The sequence below is a fragment of the Vulpes vulpes genome, chromosome 10 (assembly GCF_048418805.1).
Source record: "Vulpes vulpes isolate BD-2025 chromosome 10, VulVul3, whole genome shotgun sequence".
In the NCBI taxonomy this organism is placed as follows: domain Eukaryota; kingdom Metazoa; phylum Chordata; class Mammalia; order Carnivora; family Canidae; genus Vulpes; species Vulpes vulpes.
Genome location: NC_132789.1, coordinates 9,190,246 through 9,209,630, shown reverse-complemented (window position 1 = coordinate 9,209,630; position 19,385 = coordinate 9,190,246). Strand labels below are relative to the sequence as shown.

At 50.8% G+C, this 19,385-nt stretch overlaps 2 protein-coding genes across 52 annotated transcripts in view; one reads left to right on the top strand and one right to left on the bottom strand.

Annotated features, from left to right (window-relative positions):
- ATXN2 (ataxin 2) overlaps nucleotides 1-946 on the top strand; it is a 116,721-nt gene extending 115,775 nt beyond the window's left edge. For all 50 annotated transcript variants that reach the window (XM_072725137.1, XM_072725140.1, XM_072725133.1 and 47 more), the window contains one exon: nucleotides 327-946. In XM_072725137.1, coding sequence (XP_072581238.1) covers nucleotides 327-355 — 29 coding nt within the window. In that variant the 3' untranslated portion in view covers nucleotides 356-946. The remainder of the gene's footprint in view (nucleotides 1-326) is intronic.
- A 587-nt stretch (nucleotides 947-1,533) lies between these two features.
- Nucleotides 1,534-19,385, bottom strand: part of SH2B3 (SH2B adaptor protein 3) — a 39,591-nt gene continuing 21,739 nt past the window's right edge. Inside the window, exons 3-8 of one of the 2 annotated variants that reach the window (XM_072725141.1) lie at nucleotides 5,990-6,091; nucleotides 5,817-5,908; nucleotides 5,634-5,731; nucleotides 5,301-5,515; nucleotides 5,037-5,208; nucleotides 1,534-4,881 (exon numbers count right to left, since the gene is read on the bottom strand). In XM_072725141.1, coding sequence (XP_072581242.1) covers nucleotides 4,586-4,881; nucleotides 5,037-5,208; nucleotides 5,301-5,515; nucleotides 5,634-5,731; nucleotides 5,817-5,908; nucleotides 5,990-6,091 — 975 coding nt within the window. In that variant the 3' untranslated portion in view covers nucleotides 1,534-4,585. The remainder of the gene's footprint in view (nucleotides 4,882-5,036; nucleotides 5,209-5,300; nucleotides 5,516-5,633; nucleotides 5,732-5,816; nucleotides 5,909-5,989; nucleotides 6,092-19,385) is intronic. The other variant, XM_072725142.1, reaches the window with a different exon arrangement.

Below are 19,385 nucleotides of genomic sequence, written 5' to 3'. Positions count from 1 at the left end.
CAGTCTAACCTGTTACTCTGAAAGCAATACTGGTGCTTGGCTAGTATTTGGGGAGGGGGTATGTTAAGGACTTTTTTTCTACCCCATGAGCAACAAGTCTTCTGGGAGTTTTATCTGAAGTGGTTTTACATCTGACTGGTTTGTTTCTACTCACCCACCTACCCCTCCCCCTTTTGGTGCAGATGGGTGGGGGGGGAGAGTGAATTAAATTTTGAGCCTTGTTCAGCTAGCACAAGGATAGTTTACAGTCATGTGCTGCAGAGACACTAGGCTAATGTGTGGTGTTGCCAGTTCTCTGTTTAAATATCCGCTTTTCTTTTTTACAGTACAAGCCCACCACCAACAGCAGTTGTAAGGCTGCCCTGGAGGAACCGAAAGGCCAAATTCCCTCCTCCCTTCTACTGCTTCTACCAACTGGAAGCACAGAAAACTAGAATTTCATTTATTTTGTTTTTAAAAAATATATGTTGATTTCTTGTAACATCCAATAGGAATGCTAACAGTTCACTTGCAGTGGAAGATATTTGGACCGAGTAGAGGCATTTAGGAACTTGTGGGCTGTTCCATAATTCCATATGCTGTTTCAGAGTCCCGCAAGTACCCCAGCTCTGCTTGCTGAAACTGGAAGTTATTTATTTTTTAATGACCCTCGAAAGTCATGAACACATCAGCTAGCAAAAGTAACAAGAGTGATTCTTGCTGCTATTACTGCTAAAAAAAAAAAATAATAATCAAGACTTGGAACGCCCTTTTACTAAACTTGACAAAGGTTCAGTAAATTCTTACCGTCAAAATGACGGGTTATTATTTATAAATCAAGTTTGATGGAGTGATCACTGTCTACAGTGGTTCAACTTTTAAGTTAAGGGAAAAACTTTTACTTTGTAGATAATATAAAATAAAAACTTAAAAAAAATTAAAAAATAAAAAAAGTTTTAAAAACTGATATCAAGTTAGTGTGTGTTTGTATAAGCTTAAGATATTTCTGTTATAGGATACTTCGTATCAAGGCAGGAGGGCTGAGTGTGCTTTCTTAAATGTCCTGGAAGGTTAGTTGTCAAATGACTTTTCTTCTTCACCTTTAGTTCTGGTTCAAGGTATCTCTAGAAAAAGACAAGACTGAGACATTCTCTTTGGTGGATAAAGGTCCGCTCCAGGAGGAGGAAGGCTGGCCAGAGCTGGGCAGCACTGAGATCCCACATCCTCAGCCTGACGCTGGTTCTGTAAGCTTCCTTTTTAATATCTCCTGAACACAGATGAGTGGTGTTAGTCTGAAGTCTTCCTGATTCATACATCTGATTTACCAGTAGGGGGCAGGCGATACTTTTTAAAAAGAAACTGGTAAATCCAGAGGGCTGAAAAGCTAAAACAGTGCAGGGATGTACAAAGTAGCTTACTGCTGTAGACTCTCAGCATTGCTCATGTTCCCCATTTGTGGGAGGACAAAGGGAAAAGCAAGTCATTGAGGAGAGCAAGGATTTTGAAGAGACCATAGTCCTGTTACGAGAGCCTTTAGATATTGTGGCAACGAGATTCTGAAAACTTTTTAATTCATGTGTAGCAATTTGTACATTATAGCAAAATTTGCATTATTTGAGAATAAGTTACTTGTACAGTACATAAACAATACATAAAAATTTGCCAATACCTTCTGCCTATAATGATACAGAATGGATCCATTTATTATGTTATTACATTGTGCTACTTATTCCAAACACTGGGTGTCAGATGTGTCCTTGTTAAGAGGCAGTGGATAATATACTATCAAGTTCCTCTAGCCTGTGGGAGATGTTAGAGCTCATATGACATTTGTGATGAGACATAGCCCTGAATTAAAAGCATGAAGGAATCTCAGGTGACACTTAGGGAAAGAGTTCAAGGCCTTGATTTTACATTAAGAAACTGTTATGTAAAAATAGTGTTCTCTGGCCTAAGATTTTAATAATTGCTATTCCTTTTTCCTACACGGTCCAGAAATGATCAAAGGCAGAAGATTTATACCAGATAAAGCCATATGGATTGCTGGTCTAAAATTCAAGGCAGGTTAGTTGACTTAATTCTTTGGTGCTGGTGACTATTAGTTTCTAAAAGTTTATTCAAGACAGAAGAAAGGAAGTGATGGTGTTGGGAGCAGTCAAGCTATCCTTGTCTGTAATTAGAGATAAGGGATCGTGGTGCTTACTGTCCATCTGGCACTCAGAGCCTGGGCTCTCAGTGGAGGCTGTTGGCTTGGCTTCTTGCTGCCAGCAGCTGTCACATTGGGGCCAGGAGGGTGGTGGGGTATGCTGTGACCGTGGCAGGCCAGCCAGCAGGATCATTTCCTCATTGCCTGTGAAGGCATCAAGCCCAGGGACTCACTACTTTTCCTCCATCTCGACCTGCTCTAGCAGAAACAAAAGGCATTGGCTCAGTGTCACTTCTTCCCAGTCTATGAGGGAGCTTTTTTTCAGAATGTATTTGAGCTGTCCTGGTAAATTGGACATGTTTAAAAAGTGTTTTTCTTGAGCATCTTATACTGAAGTAGTCTGGAGGTGGGTGATTTCCAATTTTCTGTCACAGTCAGAACGTGTCCTTTGTAGCCAGTGGATCAGAGCTGCTAGTTTGCTGTGCCTGGCACTGCCTGAGAATTGTATGGTGAGAAGCTGAGAAGCGAGTGCCCCTGGCTTAAAAATGTCAAATCCCAGATTTTTAGATCCCATCCCTTCTAGTGAGAGGGAGGGGGCTTCCTTGGGTTGTTGTCTACTTGGCCCCTTTCCTGTATCGACAAGGGGACAATCTGTACCAGTGACTTCTCAGCATTGACTTCCTGTGACAAGCTTTCTCTAATAGAAATCCAGAATAGCGCTTACTTCTCTGGTTCACACTTAGCATCCGTTACATAGAGAGACCTGCTTGATGTGTAGAAGGAAAGAGGTGTCCTTAGAAAAGACCACAAATCTGGATCGGATCTGCTTTACAATCGTTTTTAAAGTAGTGAAGAGGTGACACCGCTTGCTCCCTCCACCCATCCCCACCCCCACAATGAAAACCCAGAAAATTCTAGAAGCAAAAGTCTGACTTCTGGAAATACAGAGAATGGCTGGAGGGAGCAGACCAGACCCTCACCCCAAAAAAGGCAAGCAGTAGTTAGAGGCTAAGACTGATGTATCTATAAATGTTAAGCTGTGCTAAACTCCTAGTTTCCTAGAAGCCACTTTGGTGACCCTGGTGGCTATATTGAATGGCTCTGCTGGCACCCCAGAGTCACTGCCCCCCTTGTTTCTGAGCCTCTGCATGAAAGTTTTAGGAAGAGCCAGCCACCCTGTGAATTGTATTACTGGTGAAAGGAAAGTATAGATGGAGATTGGACTTTAGGACCCCCTGGGCTGTTGGAGATGATGTGTGCCCATGTGTTCATACACACACATTCCTCATCAAATGAAGCAGTAAGCAGCTGGAACAGAAACTGATTGTGGGCTGTTAAAAGAGTTTCTCATTAGCTGTGGCACCAGACTCCTAGCTCCTATTCCTATTCCTTGTGGAATAGTTCATAAGCCACTAGATGCCTGGGGGGCTCTGAGCCAGCCCTGTTGGTGAAGGATTTACCAGAAGATAGGGCCTAGGAGCCCTTCCTGCCTTTTTGCTTGTCCCTCCTTTGCCCCTTAAACTAGTTGAATTCTCACCATAAAGCTGCTGTAAACCACAATCCAGTTTTTTATTCATAAGGCACCAGGGTAGAATTATCCTTGCCACCCTCCTATTTCAGTAATTGCCTGAATTTCCCTGAAAGGGTGACAAAACTTCACTTCCCTACATTTAAGAAGGACAGTGGCTACTCAGCAGCAGGTGACTGTCCTGAGGATGAAAAAGACATGGAAGCCAGGCATGCTGGCTCAGACCGGGAACTTGTCAAGTAAGGTTTGCATAGCTGTCTCTGTTGCCTGGGTATTAAAGAGTGCAATGAAATAAGCAATAATTGAGTTTTGAGACCTGAATCCTTTGAAAAATTAATCTGAGGTAAAATGTTTAAAGTCATTTTTAACCTTGAGCTTCGTCCAAACTAAAGCTGCAAGTCAGAGCAGAATTGGTGTGTTCACCTATGGCATGGGTGATGGCAGACCTGCCATGTGGGCTGAGGCTACAACAGGCAAACCAATATGAGAATCCAGGGCTTGTTAGTGTTTTGGGCTTCCTGACAACCCACCCCACCCCACCCCACCCCCGAGAATCTGCCATCGGCTGTGACAATGTCAGTGAAAAAGAGAACCAAGGTTCCACCGCCAGCTCTGGCCCTCACCCCACCACCTCCTGTAAGAGGGACGGGGCCTGGTCCTAGGGACTCAGGGCAGGAACTAGTGGCATCTGCGAACAAGAACTACATCTGTAAACAATGAGGAGAAAGCCAAGTGGTGGATGGATGAAACTTATAGGAGGCCCTTCAACAGGCCTAATAGAAGGGTCACATCCAAACTGGAATGAGCAGTTAACAGTGTCCCTTAAAACTCTCTCTGGAAGGAAGGAAAGAAAGTTACATTCACAAGTTCACATCTCTGTTTGCTTGTGTTCCTCAGGGGCATGTGTGAGGCTGGGGATTCCTCGCTGCCCGTCAGAGAGGTGTATACTGATTGTCTATGGCCCGTAGATGGCTCCGGGAGGAGGAGTCCATTTCGTAGTCTGAGTCCCGGGCTCGACTGGCAGGTTCAGGCTCCAGGTGCCGTAGGCTGTTGGCCAGCTCCTCGGGCGAAGGCACCAGGTGGAATATCTGCTCTGGGGGAGAGGATCGGCCTGGGAGACCCTCTGGGCCAAGCCCCCGTGGACAGCCAGAAGAACTAAGGTGGGGAAGGCCCAGCTCCGAATCCCAGTGAGCGAGGGAGAACGGAAACAGGACAGTGTTGGAGGAACCTGGGGGACAAGGGACCAAGAGAGAGACCAACATGTGACAGGGTGTAGATGCTGGAAGAACACAAAAACAGATCTCTATGCTCCTAGGCTTGCAGCAAGCTTTTACCCTCTACCTGGGTCCCTGTGCCACCCACCCCCTTTATCAAGGGTCACACCTGGTGGCTGAGAGACGACTACCACATAGCTGGACAAGCGGACATCACAGGCAGCTCCGCACTCGAGTGGGATGGGGGAGCGCTGGAAGTGGTGTAGCATGTCCACGACAGAGGGGAAGTGCAGATGCTGCACTCGGCACTGGCCCCGCTCAGTCAGCGACAGGCGCAGGTGCTACAGGAGGAGAGCAAAGTACTTTCAGGCACTGGCCTGAGGGCCTTGACCTTGGGGTTGGGGGGTACAGTTCCACCTACCATGCCCCATACCTTGGCTATGCCTTGGAAGTTGAATGTGAGCACATATTCTCCACGCCGTGTCTCACTCTGCCGTACCAGAAACACTCCATGAGCATCAGGACCCTGCAGCTGAACCAGCTGAGCCGCCTTCACCCGGGAGATGGGGCCATGGAACCAGGGGTAACAGGACAGGAAATGATCTGTTTTCTGACAGGCTGGGTCCAGCAGCCCCCCAGGAGAAGCACCTGGTAGACAAAATGGGTGATGGTGACACCCCCCACACCACCCCCCATTGCGTACCTTCTGTCTTGGGCTGAAGCTGATTCCAACTTACATGGAGGATGGAGGCCTGGACCCACTCACCTTGGTTCAGGGAATCTGTGCTTCCCCTTGGAGAGGTGGATGTGCCAGGCTCTAGGGCTGAGGGAATATGCATCTCTGGGTCTGTGCTCTCCAGCCTGCTGAAGAGGCTGAGATTAGGATCTGGGTAAACCAGAGGAGCAGGAAAAACTTCCAGAAGTAGGGCCCTCCCGTCTGGGGCCTCACCCGTGGCCTGTGCACTCCCGGAGCTCAGCCATCCAGGAATTCAGCTGCTGCTCATCCCCCACTTCAAAAATGATGTCTGTCCGGTCCTTCACCTGGCAGGGAGGAAGGGAACAGGTATGTAGATGCCTCAGGTGTGTAGGTGTGACTCCTGGGTGTGAAAAGTTGTCACTTACCTTTAAGACAAAGGTGTAGAGGTTGTCCGGCATCTCGAGGCGTGTGCATCGCCGCACCTCCTGGATATTGGAGCAGGCTGCTTGTAGCTTGGGCTTTGAACTCTAGGAGATCAAGGTAGGGCACTTGAGGCTTGTCCCTGACGGCCCTTCACCCACACAGGCCTCTTTTTTTTCCTGTGTCTCCCCAGGGGCTCAGCTGGGTGAGTAAGTACTCATGGTGCTGCCAAGCAGGTACCCCAAACCTGGAGAAAGATCTAGCATTCTGGCTTGCATGAGCCTGCCAAGGGCCCTTCTCCTGTAGCCTCTTAAGCAGTAGCCCCACACCCCAAACACTGAGGTCCTCAGAAACCTATGTTACCTGAAGGCCACCCCCACCCTGTCCCTTTATCTGAAGCTATCTCTGTCAGGTGTTTGCCTGCTGACATCTGGTTCTCCTTCCCCTGGTGGAGCAGAGATGTCCCCGCAGCCCAGCCACATCACAATGGCTGCTGACCTCATCAAAAAAAAGCCCAGAGAGTGGACATGAGGGTATCCGTTCGAAGTCACATTTCCCTCTGTGGTGCTGGGGGACCCAAGGCCTTTGTCGTACCTCTGGTCCCTCTGCCGACCCTCATCAGTTCCCCATTAGCGCAGGCCATAGGAAACATACTCTCATCACATCTTAGAGAAGAAACTCAGGTCTTCGAGGTGAACTCCTTTGCCTAAGGGAGGGTAGATGGAGTTTCCACCTCCCTCCTACAACCTAGAACCTATAGCCTAGAACCTCAAACTGCCAACCTAACCTGTCTTCAAGTCTGAGGACAAGGAAGGGTGGATTTGGCTGCAGGGCGGGGTTCGCAGAGTAGCTTAGCCACAGGCTCTTGGGGCTTCTGCCAATATCCCGAAAGGGGCAAAGCCTGGTATGGCTGGCCTCAGAACCAGCTGGAAACCTACACAAAATCTTGGGCCCAGGGGTCTCCCATGACATCCAACATACACAGGACAGGGTTCAGAGTGCATGGAAGGTGGTCTCCTATGTTTTGCCAGTGAGTTCCTCTTCCGGGTCTTGACTGAACCTGGCTGAAGGCAGGGGCTGGCCTTGCAGATGCCTGTTCCCAAGGAGCAGGAAGCTCTGGGGTATCCTAGAACACAGGAGCCAGCATCTCTGGGGCAGCAGTTTCTCAAAAAAGAGGTCTTCCCTCCTTGTCCCCTCCCCCATCTCTTCCTCTTCCTCTTGTGATAAGAGTGCCAAGATTATTTCTCTGGGGTCATGAGATGATCAATGGCTGCTTTGAGCAGGGGCCAGAAGGAGATAAGAATGGAGGAAGGAGCCAGAGATGATGGGGGAATGGACAGAGAGGCTCAACTGGATGCCCTCTCTCCAGTACTTCTCTTCCCAAGGGCCTGGAGACAGGCCCATCTGGGAAGGACCAGCCCTACCAAGCCAATGCCCAGCAGGGGCAAGGAAATGGAAACAAGCCAGGCCCAAAGTCTAGTTCCTGGCACTGTGGCTTTGAAGGACTCTGACCACATCTTGGGCAGAAGCTGCCTTGTCAAAAAGTAATACAAGAATCCATCCCCAAAGCCATGTGTGTAACTGCTTGGGACATGGAAGCACCAGACACCTCTGATAGGATGGTGACACCAGGGCTAGGCCACCTGGCATCAGCCACTCCACATCCACAGGAGGGCTGGTGAACAGTAAGGTAAGGAGCAGAAGGGCAGGAGAGGGTTGGCCAAACTGGGGCTCTTCTCAGTCCAGGCACCTGCTGCCACCAATCTGAAGGGAATAACAACTCTAGGAATCCCTGACATATATACCATGGTGGACTGCCTCATCTTACATCTTATAAAGGAAGGAGCAAGCTCAGAGAGGTGGCCAGTCCCAGCCCTAAGTGACCAGCACTAGCCAGGGGGTTTTATCTTTCAGGTTTCTCTTAGATGGCCCCTAGATCCCAGTGTCTCAGCCTTGGAGTCTGGGCAATGTGGGGAGCACAGGAGTCTCGTGCAGTACTGGCATGGGCCCTGGGTGTGCTGGAGTGCATATGGCTGGCAGCTTTCACAGCCAGCCAGCCTCTCAGAGCCTCCGTTTCCTTTCTGCAAAATGGGTAAGGTACGAGAGCTGTTTCTTTCCTTCTCCTACTTTTTTTTTTAATATTTATTTATGATAGTCACACAGAGAGAGAGAGAGGCAGAGACACAGGCAGAGGGAGAAGCAGGCTCCATGCACCGGGAGCCTGACGTGGGACTCCATCCCGGGTCTCCAGGATCGCGCCCTGGGCCAAAGGCAGGCGCCAAACCGCTGCACCACCTAGGGATCCCTCCTTCTCCTACTTTTGAAGTTGGCTCTGCCTGGCCTCAAGTCTCCCCACTGGCCCTGGGCCCTCAGGATCACTGGGAGGAAGTAGGCCAGGCCAAGGAGGAACAGACCTAGTCTCCCTTTCAGTTCCGCTCTGGGCCCTAGCCCCAGGGTGAATGCTGAGATTAACCAGCAAAGCCACTGGTTTCACTCTGAATGTGGGGCCTCCATGCCAGCTCTATCCCCAGCAGCTGAGGAACTGCTGACCTGGCAGGCAGTGAAGAGGATTCCCCCACCTCCCCCACAGCCACCCCTGGCTGCACAGATGCTGGCTCCCATCTGCCCCCTGGCTAAGATGACACAGATTCTTCCTGACTCCTCCCAGGCAGCCTGGGGGACAGTTGCTCCCAGCCAGCCCAGTTGTCTCCCCCATTGCCACACAGCTAAATTATCATACAACTGTGCTGCCTGATGGTGGAGAGGGGCCAGAGGCTCTGCTCAGACTGCAGTGGCGGGTAAGCATGGGGCAGGATAAACCCTGCCTGTGGCCACAGCTCTAGCTGGATAGTCTAGAGCAGGATTTGAGAGCACTGGCCATGTATGGAAGGACCAGTGGATTCCTTCCCTGTTGAGAGGTGTGATACGGGACAGAGCTGAGATGGTGAGCTGAGCGCAAACCCAGGGGCTGTTTCAACAGCTACCGGAACATTAGGGGGCTTCAAGTTCCCCTCTCTAGCATGCCCTCTACCCCACCTGCTGAGTCACACTTGGGAGACTGAAATGGCCAAACCACTCCAGATAATGTGGTATAAACAGTAGCATGTCACTCACTACATCCCATCCTGGGAGCAAGTTTCAGCTCCCAGCATCCACAAAGCTAGCTGCTTTCCTATGGCCACTGTGGCTCCAGGGGTAATAACCCATTTCTTTCTTCACCCTGGGTGCTAGAAAGCTCAAAGGCAAAGATGCAGGTCAGCTCTGATACTGTCTCCACAGGAGGGCTCACACTTCTATAGCTGACTTTAAGGCTTTATACTTCTCTTACCCCTCTAGATGTTAGTGTTTAGTCCTGTCCCTGCCACTTCTTACAGAACCCTGGCCAAGCAGGTTCACCTACCCATCAGTTTTATCACCTATATTTATTAGTTCATGAGAAACACAGAGAGGCAGAGAAGCAGGCTCCCTGTGGGGAATCCAACTTGGGACTCGATCCCAGAACTCTGGGATCACACCCTGAGCTGAAGGAGTTTTATCATCTGTAAAGCAGAGATATTTAATAGTTGCTGTCTCCTCCCACAGTTGCTATGGTACCTGGGTGAGCTACTGCAAATGGGGGGGGTGGGGGTGGTAAGGCCTGACAAACAGCTATTAAATTTTTAAGCTGGGGTATGAGGCCACCCAAGGTGGGTAAAGCCTGGGGTCCACTGTGTTGCATTACTAGAGCTTCCCCTCAAAATGGCCCAGGGACTGGATACACACCTGCCTTCTTTCAGCCCATCCTGCAGTGAAATCCACAGGTAACCTAACCTACCTATATATATTTGTATAAGTGCCATGATGAACTTAAGGGAAAAACAAAAGAGTGTCATTTATATTAAAATGTATTTCAATATAACTATGCAGACAACACATAGTTGTCTCAAGTGCTTCTGAGTTTGTTTTAAAAAGATCAAGAACATAAAGGAGCCAGAGAGCAGGGTGAGCCTGAGAGAACAATTAGTCTATTCAGTGGACATTAAAACCAGCAGAAAGTTCCATGTGCTTCTCTAAGACTGCACCATTCTGGCTCTAGGTTTGTCAGCTCTTGTACTTTTAGAGGGTGGCATGGACATCCCTACCTCTACCTACAGGTTTACCAAGTATTCCCCGACCCCCATTAACCCACAGGCCTCCTTAACCCCACCCATGGGGCTTTGGCCTTCAAAACGGCCGGGGGGGTTGAGAGTGACAGCTGGAACCAGACCTTCCCCCTTTGCTGTCAGTCTTGTCTTCCCTCCTGCTGTCACCTGGCAACTCCTGTGATTTGCTGCTATTCCCCATGAGCAGTTAGGCCGGAATGGCTCTTCCAGCATCTCCCAAGGTAACAGGCTATATCTGACTCTGCCATGTCCTCACAAGCATCTTGAAGCCTGTCACAGCAGAGGGACTGAACTCCAGGTGCTGGAACCCCAGCAAGAACAAGGGAGACAGATGCCCAACATGAAGGAGACAGTAAGCACCCAGATAAGCAGGTGGGGGAAGCAGTGAAGGGCCACAGAAACAATGTGGGCTCACCTCAGCTAAGAGGAGAGCATAGCTGAGCTTCCCTGGCACCAGGATGGCCCTTCCAAAGGCCCTGGGGTGGGAAAGCACACAGGTGCCTGAGGAGGCTAATGGGACTCATGCACACAGTGAAATGGTTACAGTAGGGCCCCAGAAGTCCCTATGGGGTCTTGAGGTTGTAGGAGTCAGTTTGGTTTGTTCTAAGGCAGAGATGTGAAAATGGCAGCTGGATATACAGATCAGAAGCTCTTGGGAGCTCAACCTCAACAGCAGCATACCTGCTAGTTGAGCCAGACCAACTCTCACCACTCCCTCCGTGGGAAGCTGGGAGGGAAGGCAGCACCTAATTCACACCCAAATAGCAAAGGGCCTGGCACGGAGGGCCCAGTGGTGTGGGCAGGGCAAGTCCTTACAATGACCTTATTCCATCCACTGCATCCTACCTGGCCACAGGGGAAGCCCTTATCCAGTGAAAGCCTTGAGGAGAGGCCTCTCACCATCTCCCAGACCACAGTAGCCCCCTGGCCGTCTTGTCTCTCCCAGGGCTTTTTGGGCCCTTACTCCTCTCCTACAAAAACAGCAGTGGGACAGGAAGTAGAATACAGTGTACAGTTGGAGGTCTAGGTCCAAGCCACAGGAGGACCTAGGTTCTGCCACAGTACCCATGGCCTCTAGGCAACATCTCAGTGGCCTGGAGCCCAGCTCCAAGTGGTTAGAGTCCTAGCTCCACCACTTGGTACCTTTGGGATCTCGGGCATAGCACTAACTATAGCCTCAGTTTCCTGTAACTAGATCTTGCTGGCCTCCCAGGAATAGAGGGAAGATGGGATGTGGTATTAGATGAGGGCTTGAAAACTTAAAAGACTCAGAGCAAATTCTAGATCCCCGTCATAGATGGCTGAGTCCCCTCATTCCCACCCAGAGCCTTTGAATGAATGCTACCTGGATGAATGAACTAAGGGTGAAACTGGAAAGTGCTCAATCAAGTCTTACCAATGGGTATCAAAACACCAGCCTAATTACAAATAATAATAATAATAACAATAATAATACCCTGACTTGTCTCCTCCTGCCCCAACCACCAAAAAAAAAAAAAAAAAAAAAAAAGATTTTAGTCAGGGATCTCCAGCCAGGAGGGAGACAACTCATACAAATCTGTCTCTGAGCTACCTGGCAGCCAATGCAAAGAGGGATTCTCCAAGACAGGGCGGCCTCCTGTGCATGGAGAATCCCATGCACAATCTATGGAAGGCTCTGGGATATACCCAAGCAGAGAAACCTATTAAAAGCACATGTTCCCATGACTCCAGCTACCCAGTGTCTTACTCAGAAAGCTCTCTAGGACCCACACAATTACCACACAGCAACCTTCCCATTCCGGGTTTGGGGATTAGTTCTGGCCTCTCAATTCTGCCTTGTTATCTATGGACAAGTGATACCTGTCCCACCTGTCTTCACTTGTTTAAGACCTAACAATACCACTACCCTCCCATGAGAATCTAGTGATAGTGTACAGAGATGCTTCCAGTGGGTATGGAAAGATCCTGGGGGATGAACACAGGCCTTAGGAAGATTCAATCTTCTCAGAAGCAAAAGGTCCCTCTCTGTGGAAGCCTTCCTCCTTGTTAGTCTCCCCATCCCACTGCAGTCAGCCTGTACAGCTGTCTCCCCACTTCGACGCCGTGAGCTCAGGAAGGCCTCCCTTCTCTCTTTCCATCTTTGTCTTCAGTAGGGCACAGAGTAAGTGACTATGTAAGTGTTTGCTGAGCAACACCCCCCCCCCCCCCCCCGCCCAAATGGAAAAGGTGGAAGGAAAGGCACTGGAGGCTAAGAGCACAGCAGGGGCCAATGCTCCAAGTGGAGCAGAAGGTACAGCCAAATCCCTCAGATGGCAGAGGAGTTGGCTGTGGCTAGAAATGCTGGCAGATGTCCCTTCACGAGCACCTGTTACATGCCAGCCCCGGGGCCTGGGCTGTCCACCAGTGGCTCCCGGACTGTTGAATTCATAAACCACCACCATTTAAAATTTTTTTCCAATTCCACAAAGTTCATATTGAAGAATGGAAGTCCCAGGATCAAGGAAGCAGGAAGGTCATTGTCCCAGTATAAGGGACAATCCTAAGTATGGTGGTACTCTGGTGGGAAGACCCTCACCACCCTGCTCTGGGCCATCTGTCTGCCTGAGGATCAGTGGGGGGGGCCTTCCATGCCCTTCCAACCACCCATGAGGCTGGTGTTTAATCCCCACTTCACAAAGGCAGTGCCAAGGTTAAGAAAATCTCCCAGGGGCCTGATCACAACACGGGGTGCATTACAGCCATCTGGCCTGTGGCCTCTGAGAGGGAACCCCAGGATCTGAAACCCAGTGACTCCTGAGAGGAGTGCTAGGCAGGAAGGTCACACACACCCCTCCGCCCGGCCGGAGACCCTGGGGGCAGAGAGGTACTCCTAGAGAATCCCCCCTATAGAGTGAGGGGCCAGAAAATGGGGGCATCCTGAACCTCCCAAGAGGGGGGCAGCATTGAAACAGCTGCCACCTACCAGTCTTCCTGTCATCCCTCTGCTTTGGACCTCATCTGGCTGCCAGGAGGAGCCCAAGGCTTCCCCCTGGCCCCCAAGACCCTGCAGTTCCTGGTCCACCCTCCCCGACCTCCTCTCCTCTCCCACTCTGAGCACCTACGATTTGCCAGCATTGGGCTTGGTGCTGGGGCTGCTGTGTGAACAAACCAAGCCCCCACGGAGTCTATTTCATAGGTTGGTAAATGCAGGGAAAGAAGTAAAGGAGTTTATGTGATTGTGACTGTGTATTTAGACACTGTGGTCAGGGAGGGCCTTCCTGAGGTGGCGCTTACTTAGGTTGAGTCAAGACCCATAGCTGCTAAGAGCTAGATTTATGTGAAACCGTAGGGGGCGGGGGGGGGGGGGGGGGACGACGACTCAGTTTCATTCCTATGAGCTTTCCATTTGCCAGGCATCCCTGAGTGCCGGGGGCCAGTGGGGCACAGGGTATGGCCCCAGTGCAGAGCCCCACCCAAATGAGTGCTATGGGGGAGTGATAGGGTGCTTCAAGGTGCTGCGGTCAACTGAGGGGGGAGGCGGGAGGGAATGGAGGACATGCAGGGACAGGAGCTGGGCCTCCCAGGGCTCTAGCTGGCTGGGGGAGAGGACTGGATGAAAGGAAGACACCCCACCTCAGCACTGTTAACCCCAGGTTACAGATCAGCTTGCCCCCAGCCTCAGAGAGGAGCTGTGGAGGGCGGGGGCTCAGACCCTGGTCTGCCTAGCCCCAGAGCCCTCAATACCAGGCCTCCATCCAGATGGTTCCTGCCAACCCTGGGCTCCCCCATGCCAGGCCTCTGTGTGTGGGACAGTGCCTGATCCAGACTGTGGCGTCGCCAGAGTGGGCCTCCCCTCCTCCAGGGAGCTTTCTCTGGTCACTCAGCCGTGGTTAGTGCAGTTCCTGTGCCTCTCCCTCGGCTGGGGTCTTATCAGGCCTGGCCATAATTTCCTGACAAGGCAGCTGCCCCCACGTCTGACTGGGAGTTCCTCTCGGGGTGGGGACAGGGCACCAAACTTCGTTCCGAGGTGGGGCCCAGCACCAGGTCCGGCCCAGAGGACGTGCTGGGAAGGGGTATGTCAGAGGAGAGACTGAGTAGCTGGGTGGGTGTCTGGGACCCCAGCCCATAGATGTGGGGAAGCACAAGCAGATGTTTCTTGGCTCCTTTAGGGGTGAACTGAAGCCTGTTCCAGGGGCTGAACAAGTGTTGGAACTAGACACCACAGGTCACTTCCTTTCTTGGGCCCCAACCTCTGCTCCACAGGCCCTTCAAATGCCTGCTTCAGCCACTTCTCTCTGGGGTGACCCGGAATAAATCACTTCACTTTCCTGTGCTTTTGTTTCCTCCTCTGTAAAATAGGGATGATAATGGAACCTACCCCCTAGGGCTCCTGTAAGCAGACTCGCGTGTTGCCTGAGTACAGAGGAGTCCCCCAGACTCCTCCAGTTCACTGTGAGCCAGATCTCCCCCTTGGTCTGCTCCCTGTGCCTTGTGTCCCCTTCTCTGGGGAACAGGTAAATGGTGAGAGAAGCTTCTGGAAAAGCCACATGGATCAAGTCAGTTTCCCCCCTTTCCTAGCCAGCAAAAGCCCCCACCCAGTGCCAGAAACGGAGACATCATCCTCCCAGAGCCCCAGAAAGGCAGGCACAGACATGGTGATACAGACCCCCAAGTAAAACAATCCTACAGGTGGGGGACACTGGGTGGCTCAGCACTTGAGTGGCTGTCTTCGGCCCAGGGTGTGATCCTGGAGTCCGGGGATCAAGTCCCATGTCAGGCTCCCTGCATGGAGCCTGCTTCTTCCTCTGCCTGTGTCTCTGCCTCTCTCTCTCTCTCTCTCTCTCTCTCTCTCTCTCTCTCGCGCGCGCGCGCACACACACAGTGTGTGTGTGTGTGTGATGAATAAATAAAATCTTAAAAAAGAATCCTGCATAGACACAGCCCCATCATCTGTCCTCCCCCTCTCCTGCCCTTGGACCCTCAGGGGGCCTATCATATAGGTGATTAACCAGAAATGCCGGGACAGACAGCCTGGGGGCCTGTCTACAGTCCCACCAGCAGTGAGCTCCTCTTCACTCCCGTAAGGGTCCCCCGCATGTCAGACTCACAGTGACAGAGTCACAAAGACCCTCTCAGAGATGGAGATGACCCCCTCCACCTACACACAGAATCACAGAGACAGGGACACAAAGCTCCTCTCAGATGCTAGAGCAACCTCCCTCTGACAAACACCCAGAGACGGAGACCCCCCATACAGAGGAAGACAGTCCCCCAACAAACAGAACCAGCCTGGGATCTCCCTGGCATTCGTTCGATGCCCCCAAGATGCGGGTGCCCTGGCTCATGCAGAGCGGCCAAATGTGCATGAACCATTTGTGAGGTCGGGTGTGAGCTTTCACTCCAAGGGTGGCCTGTGAGGGGCCCGGCTTAAGGACCGCTCTTGGAAGTCTCACCCTGCGCTCACTCGGGCATGACTGAACAAATGAACCAAGGAGCTCATCGACCCATTGGCACCTTCACCCGTTGATCTTGCCCCCCACCAGCAGGGTGACAAGGTCCCCACACCTGGCACCACCTGAGACAGGGCCTTACAGGGGCAGGGGGGCCAGCGCACTAACCCTCCCAGGCTTTCTCCCTGCACACCTCCACGCAGGGCTCGGTTCCTGGCCCAAAACCTCTGGCAGTCAGGGGGGCAGAATCAGGACCAGCCTCCGGGCCGCTGCGAAGAACTGGCAGACAGCACAGGCTGTGCAGCAACTACGTTCAATCAATTCAACCTCCGGCCTGGCCAGCCTGGAACACTCTTGAGGATGGAAATGGCATCTCCGTCTGGGAGTGCTCAGCAGGCCCAGAGATGGTCCTGAGCGGGGTCAGGACCCAGCCAGACACCCCCACACGTATGCATCGCCTCCTGCAAACCAGCTGCCACCAGCCCACACCTTGAGCAACCACATCCTGCTCCCAGAGTCCCCCCCAGGAATCCCTACCCCCACATGGCAGCGGAGCCCCAAGGCCAATGTACTCTGCCCCATCCACACCTTGCCCCAGGCTATGCCCTCCCTTCATAGTGCCACCTCTCCTGACCTTAGTCCCAGGGACACCCTACAGCTACGAGTGCCTCTATAGTCAAGACAGAAGGGGAAGCCATGGCACCGAGAAGCCATACCACGTGTCCAGGTGCACCCAAGTGTCAAAGCTGGCACTGCCCGCCTGGGCCTTCCTGCTGCATCAGAGGGTGTGCTGTGCAGACGTGGACACCCCCGCCCCCGCCCCCACCACCGATGGGCCCATGGAGTCTGTGGATGGTCCCTGGATGGTCCCTGTGGGTGTCACCGTGCCGGGGGTCCCGTACCCCAGGGCCTGGGATGAGGTGCCTGCTATGGGCCCTGCTATGAAGCCAGAGCAGTTGGGGGAAGCCCCTCACCCCAGCAACAAGGGCTTCAGCTGCAGGTCTGAGGCCCCGCGGCTGCCAAGCCGGCTGAGGGTGGAAAAAGCTGTGGTTGAAAACTAACAACCTCTGTCGGCGGGGGAGCGCACCAGAGCAGAGGGGCCGTCACCACCGAGACCCACCGCCTGCCTTCGAAGAATGATGATTCAGAGGAGGTGGAAATGAAGGCCTCCAGGGTGCCAGGAAGGCTTGAGCCTCAAAACAGATGGAAACAAGGGCGAGAGCAAGAAGCAGGCCAGATGGCAGCTGCAGCCATCACAGCACACGGGGAGGCACCAGGGTCTCCTGCCCTTCTGCGCACAGACAGACGTGCTGCTGTCCTCACCTTGAGCGCACGGTCAGTGAGTGCTCCCTGCATGATGGGCCTTCACACACAACATCTCACAGACATCAAAAGAGGAAATCACACCAGCCAAAGGAATAAAAACCAGATGGATTAAATAGTTAAAAGTGTCAGGTAATAAAACCAAGACAAAACTGGAACAGAACCTAAATCGTTATCCAGGGTGGGCAGGTCCTGAAGCAGGAAAAGCAAAGAACAAAACCGTACGGGCAAAGGGCACTGTATTTTATTGCCCAGGCTGAAAAGCCTCCAGAGAGGAAGAACCTCAGGATGGAAATTGAAGTCAGACAGCCAATTAGGGAAATATAGCAACATGTGATAGAGAGTTAATATCCATGTAAAGAGCTTTTGCAAATCAACAAGAAAAAAGGCAGGCAGTGCTGCAAATGGCCTGTAAGTCACAGAAAATGTATATGACCAAGACACGTAAAAGAAACGGTCACAATCCTTAAGAACAGAAATAGACTACTGGCTGCCAGGGGCTGGGGAGGATGGGGATGGGAACTGGGACTGCCTGCTAACAGGTAATGCATTTCTTTCTGGGGTGATGAAAATGTTCTGGAATTAGTAGTGATGGTTCCACACACAGTGAATATACTAAAAACCAATGAACTGCACTTTCACATGGTGAAATGTTTTATGTCACGTGAATTATATATCAATGGTTTTTAAAGAGAAATGGTCTGTTCCTCTGTAATGAAAAAGGGCAAGATAACCACTTCATCTACAGGTTGGCAGATGTTTTTAAAACAATACCCAGTGCCAGTACCTCTGGTGATAAGTGGGTGTAACCTTTCTGGAAGGCTATTTGAAAAGGATCTATCACAAGCATTAGAAACGGCTGGTAAACATGAAAAAAATGCTCAGCATCATTAGCCACCAGGGAAATGCAAATCAAAACCATATGAGATACCTCTTCACACCCACTAGGATGATTACAATCAAAAAGACAGATAACAAGTGTTGGCGAGGATGTGGAGAAGTTGGAGCCCTCACACTGCTGGTGGGAACGTAAAATGGTGCAGCTTCTGCAGAAAACGGCCTGGCAATAAAATGTTAACCCAGCAACTCCACTCCTAGATACATACCCAAGAGAAATGAAAACACTGTCTGCACAAAAAGCTAGGTGTGAATGTTCACAGCAGCCTTGTATTCACGAGAGCCAAGCCGTATGCTAGAAAGCGGGAGCAGCTTAACACTATTCACTGATGAATGGATAAACAGAGTGTCATCTGTCCGTCCACACAGCAGAATATGATTCAGCCATAAAAAGGAGCCAAGCACTGAGACCTGCTACAACACAGATGAGCCATGGAGACACTATGCCAAGTGAGAGAAGCCGGTCACAAAACACTGGCATGTTCTCTGATCCTACTTATGCAAAAAGCACTGAACAGGCAAATGCATAGAGTCAGAAAGCAAATCTGCATCTGCCCGGGGCTGAGGGAGGAGATAGTGGGGAGGGACTGCTAGTGGTGCAAGGTCTCTTTCTAAGATGATGAAAGTGTTCTAAAATCATATTGCACTTACCATTGTGCGACTCGGTAAATATACCAAAAGCCGCTGTACACTTTAAGTTCATTTTACCTACTTGTAAATTGTATCTCGACAAAGCTTGGAGGGCACCTGGGGGGCTCAGTGGTTGAGCCTCTGCCTTTGGCTCAGGTCGTGATCCCGGGGTTCTAGGATCAAGTCCTGCATCAGGCTCCCCGCAGGGAGCCTGCTTCTCCCTCTGCCCTTTCCCCTGCTCATGCTCTCTCCAATAAATTAAAAAAAATCTTAAAAAAAAAAAAACAAAAACAAAAAAATATTTTAAAAAAATAAATAAAGCTCAAAGAGAGAGAGCTGTAGAAGCACTCATAAAGCCTTGGACTCAGCACTTCCCTTTCTAGGAAGTTAGCCTAGAAATGAGAGGTGGGCACCAAGATTTATGTATGAGATGCTTGTCACGCGGTTATCTATTTGAGCAGGAAAGTGAGAAATGACTGAGTTAGGAGACTTGATAATATTAACTACATCGCGGCCTCTCTCTCTAAATGAAATGCTGCGGGGCCAGTATAAAAAAAGACATTCTCGGAAAATATTTCAGAAGAATGTCCAAGACCTTCTAAGTGAGAAAAAGCAGGTAACAAAACAGTATGAAGAATGTTGTCTCAGCAGGGCTGGGGCTGCTGTCCTAAGGCTTCTGCCTGCATCCCCCAGATGCCTGGCGCACAAGGGGCTCCAGAGAGAAGCACAGAAATGAAGAATGAGCAAATGCTGAAGGGACTTCAAGGTGGGGGAAAAGCTAGAAAGGAAATGCAAGAAGAAAGGTCACACAGACTCCTACCAAAATGGAAATGCTGGTTCTCTCTGGGCAGGAGGGTTGGAGGTAGTTTCTAGTTACTGCTCTACAGTTCCTGCCATGAACTTTATTAACAGAAAACACAAAATCAAAAACAATTAAGAGCTCAAACAATTAAGAGCTCCTGGTAAATTAGAGCTTCCTAGATTACATGAAGAGTTCA